Raw genomic sequence first — 6,714 nt, 5'->3', positions numbered from 1 at the left:
GCTTTCTACTCCCGTAAAGATTTACACCCTCGGAAACCCTGTACAGGGTCGCTATGGGTCGGAACCGACTCGACGGCACTTAACAACAACAACAACAGGGTCACTATGAGTCAAAGCTGACTTCACGGTACTTAACAACAACATCTATCATCCTTACAAAGAACACTGAACTTTTAAGGCAGAAAAGCTGTATGTTTCATTCCAAAGGTTTATAGTCAAACTCTTCAATTACTATCGTTCTGAGATAGTTTTCACCCAATGCTTTAGAGTTCCACACCACTGATGTTGAAGTTGTGACTCTCGCTTAAGTCATTCTGAGAATTGGTATTGCTTGTCACTGCTGTTAGTTCTCTTTCCTATCTATTTTTGGCTCCTTCTTTTAAGCTGAGACAACTACAGTTTGGTACGACTGGATGAGGCCCTCTCATGCACAGCTTCACTCTGAATACATGCAGCCTCTGACTGAAGCCAAAGCCAGGAGCAAGAACAAAGTCCAGGCTGTCCAGCAGCTGGTGCAGCGCCTGCGGCTCATCAAATCTCCTGCAGAAATTGAGCGAATGCAGAATGCAGGGAAGCTGACATCACAGGTATGGTTCCTACTGACAATGTTTTTCCAAACTCTGATGAGGTCATGTCCCTAAGACACTAATCTCAGAAACAAATTAGCATCTAGCTACTGCTTAAAGAGGTTTCGTGAACATGTGTTGTTTATGTTAGTGAACATCAGACTTGTTCAACACTTTAAAAGGTGAAGTAAGCGCCCTCTTGTATCCCATCAGTCTTAGTTGTTTCTTCTTGGGGCAACATAAATGAATTAATTTCTATTTCCATTCCCCATGATAGCTGTACCAATGTTGTAATGCTGTTAAGTGCTGTCAAGTCAATTCCAACTCTTAGTGACACTGTATAGGGAGGGCTTCAGAGGAGTGACTGGTGGATTTTAACTGCCAACCTTGCAGTTAGCAGTCCAGTGCTTATTCTATAGTACCCACACCAGGATTCCAACTATACCAATAGTGCAAGTTAAAACAGTTAAGCAGGGTTTGATGGCTTACGAAGCCTCAGAGAGTAGTGGCAGCAGCTCATTCCACACAGGTGGGAAGGGCTTTATTGGAATTTGATCTCACTGGAACCTTTGTATCATGCAACTGAATTTTTTTCTCTCTACTTAATAAAAGCTACATTATAAAAAAAAGAAGACTCAGAGGATCCAAAATGTTAATGCTGACAAATGTACAGTTATTAAAGGAAAAAGGTGCAAGATAGCAGCAGTAATAGAGAAAGGAGATGCGTTCCGGCCTGTGGCCATCTCAAAGCAGAAGGTCCAGAGAAGTCAGGGACAGATTCCTGTTGTCCTCCTTCATAAGGGCCAGGAGCAGGGTGCATTTCTTCTCCTGGACCAGTGACCTCTCATGCATGGACAGGACACTAAGGACTGGGCAGCCCAAAAATGGAGTTTCAGTTAGGGGAGTCTTATGTTTTCTTTGTCACATGGCATATTTCTGTTACATAACAGGAGAAACCTATGTAACCATGAGTATCATTGTGATAGATAAGGTTTTGTATCAATTTGGCTGTACCTGGATTCCCAGTGGTTTGGTAATTAAGATGTCGTAATTGGCGAGATCTAATATAATGTAATCCCTTCCATGATATGATCTGATGTGATCAGCTGTGATCTCATGTCATTATCCTATATGCTGTAAATTTTCACTTCTATGATGTTAATGAGGCCAGATGCCATTTACAGGGTTAGGTTGTATCTTGAGTCAGTCTCTTTTGAGATATAAGAGAGATTAATTAGCAAGGTAAGCAGAGCTCAGAGGGACCTACTTCCACCAAGAAGGAAAAGCTGAGAGTAAAGTACTCCTTTGGATCTGGGGTCCCTGAACTGCAAAGTTCCTAGATTCAAGAAAAGATTGACACCAAGACATCTGGTAATCTCCCAAGAATGCTATGCCTACAGGTGCAGAAAGGAGATAAGGAACTTTCTCCAGAGCTGGTACTCTGGATTTGAACTTCTAGCCTCCTAAACTGTGACAGAATACATTTCTGTATGTTAAAGCCATCCCCCTGTGGCATTTCTGTGTTAGAGAACTAGGACAGTCAGTGTTGTCAAGACACATTGCTGATAAGTAATGTGCCCAAAGCCCTTGGACCAGTGGGTACAGAGCGACAATATCAATCAGTATGCTTCACGATTTAATAGCAAAATAGCTCAGGCTACTTCTAGGCCTTCGGGAATTATTCCTCACAGAAAAATCTATATCCCTGACCTGTAGTCAAAGTTTTTTTGTATAAGATAATTATTATTATTATTACTTTTAATTAGTTAATAAACCCTCACTGGCAATTGTATATGTTGGATTCTATATGTTTGTTTTGATTGTTAAAGTTCTAGCCTTTATACCTATAAATGTGTCCCTATTTGGAAATAAGGGTTTTCTTTTATGTTAATAAGATCATACCAGAATAGAGTAGGTCCTGTGTCTGATCCCTCCTGAGTGATGTCTTATTAAAAGGGAAAACTCACAGAGAGACATGCACAGGAAAGTGAACATGTGAGAAATATCTATAAGCCAAGAAACACTTAGGGCTACCTACAAGGAGGGACCTTTCCTTTAAAATGGGTCTAGTAATAGTGTCAAAACCTATCTAACTTCTGGGAGGATAATGAGAATTAAGACTAACCCAAGGCGAATCCCTGTGAGGTGGAGGTCAAATATACCTCCATTCTCCAACCTTTTCACTAATTCTGACCCCAGCCATTCCTCCCTGGCATGCTTTACTTAGTTCAGTAACTCGCACATCATACCTTCAGTTAAGTAGTTTATTAAGGAACAAAATATAAGTGAAGATCAGGAAGTATGCAGCAAGTCTTCCTTCTTCTGTGCAGGCCAGCTCTCTCAGCGTTTCCGCGATGAAGGTGTTCTCTCAGTCCTTGGAGGACAAACCTCCTCTTACCCTTCAGAACTAACTCTGCTGCTGGGTCTGATACTGTCTTCAGTGGGATAACCTTTGACCCATGTTATAGCTCTTTTAGGAGGTTCCATGTCTCCTTTCATTTGCTTAGTCTGTTGACCAATACTTGTAAAGTACATTCTAATCACAGGGCAGGTTGCAGCTTTAGCAATACAAAAAGTACCGAACCACAGTGTTTTCCGCTTCCCCAGGAAATATTAATCAATCTGAGGTAGAAAACAAGGGCAAAGATAACTGTCAGGGCTCAGTGGGGGAAGCTCTCCAACTCTTTTCCAAAGAACCAAGGCAAAAGGCCACATAAAGGGATTCATTTCATCACACTTCCCTAGACTCAATGCCCTGCTTGGACATCTAACCTTTAAAACTATGAGATAATAAATATCTGTTCTTTAAAGCCACTCATTTGTGATATTTTTGTTACTGCAGCATTAGGTAACTCAGCCACAGCTGGTAGTGGTGGTGGTAGTGTGCTGTGGAGTCAGTCCCAACTCACAGCAACCCTGTATAGGGTTTCTCAGACTATAAATCTTTAGAGGTGCAGAAAACCTCATCTTTTCTCCTGCTGGTAGTTTTGAACTGCTGACCATGAGTTTAGCAGCCAATTTATAACCACTACGCAACTAGATGTGGACCATTTAATTGTCATATCAAGAAATAAAATTAGGGCATCAACTTACTGGTTCCAGTCCCCTTTAAAGTGCGACAGTTTTTTTTGGTCAGCCCCAACATCTCCTATTTTGCTTTGTTCTTAGAACTTGCATTGAGAGCTTCAGACAGCAGGGCACCACATGGGGGACACTTACTGGCCCAATGGTTAGACCAATTCCAAGTCTGTTAGCAACAGCCAAAGTTAGTATTTACCTACATTGTTGTTAAGTGCCATTGAATCGATTCTGACCCATAGCAACTCCAAGGAGCAGCTGGTGAGCTTGAACCACCAACCTTACAGTTCAGACAACTGCAGTCTGATGCATTAGCCCTTAGTGCCACACCAGGGCTCCTTTACCTACATTGTTGTTGTTATGTGCTGTGGAGTTGGTTCCGACTGAAAGCAACCCTGTACAGGGTTTCTGAGGCTGTAAATCTTTACGGGAGCAGAAAGCCCCATCTTTCTCCCGCGGAACAGCTGGTAGTTTTGAACTGATAACCCTGAGGTTAGCAGCCCGATTCGTAACCACTACGCTACCAGAGCTCCTTTTTACCTACATAGTGGGAGTGTTTTTGATTTTTGGTCTCTAGTTCCTCTAGAGTTTGTGGGGTCAGCAGGAGGAGTGAATTTACCAATGACTAAATGTCGGGGTCCCGCCTCAACAGGGGGTGGGCTTCACAAAGGAGGGATGTCTGGAGGCGAAAGAGAGACAGTATAGAAACAAAGATACAGACACACAAGTTTGATGCAAGCTGACAGGCAGCCTATTCTGCTGCAGACATTGCATACAGAACTAGCCCTACCCAAGTCTTTTATTCTTTTTTCATACAAGGAACTTGAAGCACAAAGTACAGGATGAAATTATTCATTTGAGACAGCACAATGGTGATTCACAAAATTGCATACGTAGTTAATTTCTAAAAATGTCAACAGGTTCTTAATTTTTCTATTCCCATTTTTCTAGACATAGGTCTTCTTATGCCAAAGTGCAAGCAAGCATATCATAGTTTAAACTTTAACTACAAGGGCCTCTGTGACCCAAGGCGGCAACTTGTGGTTTCTTGTAAGCAAAAGCCTTTTGTATATATTCAATCAGAAATGGTTATAAGTGGCAGACAGAGAAGTCTGAAGAGGGTTAACTAAAGTTTATATCAAGTTTTCTGTAGTTGTATTAATTCTGCTTGTGCATACTGCAGACAATAATCATCTGTGCTAATTTGGCAGGCTTTCATACATTGAATTTGTTCTTTTAAACTATCTATTTTGTCCTGTCTATTTCTGTAATTCTAAGGTAAATTACTGACAACACTCAAACAAGCTGGGAAGCTCAGATCTCCAAGCTAGACGCCTTTTCCCTGCTTGGGGTCCCAGATCTAACTTTGACAGTGCTTTGAATTATGATCACACTTCTATCCGCCTTTTCTAGGGAGGGGGCATCAGGGTCGAAACTATCATGCTCAGGGGCAGTCGGAGGAGGTTGCCACCATGTACAATGATCTCATACACAATTTCTTTGAAACATTATACAAATGATCTTGTTAAAACACCTTAGTCTTTCTGACATCTAGAATGTTAAGTCAACCCTAAAACATAATTATAAATCTTAAATCCTATTTTTACCTTCACTTATTATTTTCTATAGAATCATTAATCACAACATGTACCTAAACATTACTTGCTATGGTAACTGACAACACAGTTGTTTCTCATGAATGTTTAAACAAGAAGTATGTTGTTGTTGTTGTTGTTAAGTGCCATCGAGTCGGGTCCGACCCATAGCGACCCTGTACAGGGTTTCCGAGGCTGTAAATATTTACAGGAGCAGAATGCCTCATCTTTCTCCCGCGGAGCAGCTGGTAGTTTCGAACTGCTGGCCTCAAGGTTCGCAGCCTGATTCATAACCACTACGCTACCAGAGCAAACAAGAAGTATAAAGCTTTGTAATTAAGAAGAAACGGAACAACTTCCTTATACCAACTTCTCTATACAAAATATCTAGTTATATTTTTACCTATGATTTATTACCACTCTCTTAGCTCTTAATTGTTATCACACTTCTATTCTCCTTCTTCATCAGGATCAAACTGATTATATCCAAGGGCTTTTGGTGAGGATTGCCACTACTTGCCCTTAATCAAGTATTCCCAGAACCTGCCATTCCATTTCATGGAAAGGCCTTTCTTGCTTTCTCCATAACTGCTTTTCATAATCCCAAAACACCTGTTGTTGTTCTATCCAAGTCATTTGAGAAAGTTTTATGGTCTCAGCCATAGAGGGGGTTTCAGTCTTATAGTTGTACATGGACATCAAGAGCTCACGCTTCAAGTTAATACCAAACATAACTGAATAGTTAGATAAGGAGCAGTTTTGACATTTATCCCAGGTGTCCATTGCTTGTTCCTCAGAAGGATTTGTTCCCAGGACCCCACGCGCTACCAATACAATGGAGCCATTAACAGAGGCATTGTGTATATCAAAAGGGACCATTTTCCCAGAAGCTACAATTACTGGAATTAGAGGCATTAAGAACAGGTACAGAATGCACAAAAGTACAGTTAAAGAAAGTTGCACAGAGGTGGCCAAACAGTGAGTTCACCAAAGGCCATGAACCCGGGACTTCTGGAGGTCGCTTCCTTGGCCCTCAGGGTCCATGGCTCGCAATCTTGAGGAGGGCCCCGGGGTTGGATTTTTGTCCATGTGGTCACAGGCCACAGCTTCTCAGTGCTTGTGTATGCTGTTGCCAGCAACTAAAAGTCTTCCATGGTGTGGCGCTGTGGGTTAATGCATCAGACTGCAGAAGTCGTTTGAACTGCAAGGTTGGTAGTTCAAGCTCACCAGCTTCTCTTTGGAAACCCTATACAGGGTCCTATGGGTCGGAATTGACTCGCTGGCACTTAACAACAACAACAAAGTCTTCCCTGGAAGGAGAACAAACAAGATTACATTGAGATGTAATCCATATCGAAGGCTGTGCTCTTTAATCTTCCTTCATAAGTAAATGTTTCAAGTCCTCTTCACTTTCAGCGATCAAGGTTGTATCATCTGCATATCGCAGGTTGTTAATGAGTCTTCCTCCAATCCTG

At 41.7% G+C, this 6,714-nt stretch overlaps 1 protein-coding gene across 1 annotated transcript in view; it reads left to right on the top strand.

Annotated features, from left to right (window-relative positions):
• XPNPEP3 (X-prolyl aminopeptidase (aminopeptidase P) 3, putative) overlaps positions 1-6,714 on the top strand; it is an 88,401-nt gene that overhangs the window by 31,779 nt on the left and 49,908 nt on the right. Inside the window, exon 4 of the mRNA XM_006866879.1 lies at positions 385-587. Within this exon, the coding sequence (XP_006866941.1) occupies positions 385-587 (203 nt within the window). The remainder of the gene's footprint in view (positions 1-384; positions 588-6,714) is intronic.

Source organism: Chrysochloris asiatica, unplaced genomic scaffold, assembly GCF_000296735.1.
Source record: "Chrysochloris asiatica unplaced genomic scaffold, ChrAsi1.0 scaffold00097, whole genome shotgun sequence".
Taxonomy (NCBI): domain Eukaryota; kingdom Metazoa; phylum Chordata; class Mammalia; order Afrosoricida; family Chrysochloridae; genus Chrysochloris; species Chrysochloris asiatica.
The sequence above is the reverse complement of the archived record's forward strand: the minus strand, read 5'-3'. Positions and strand labels throughout refer to the sequence as shown.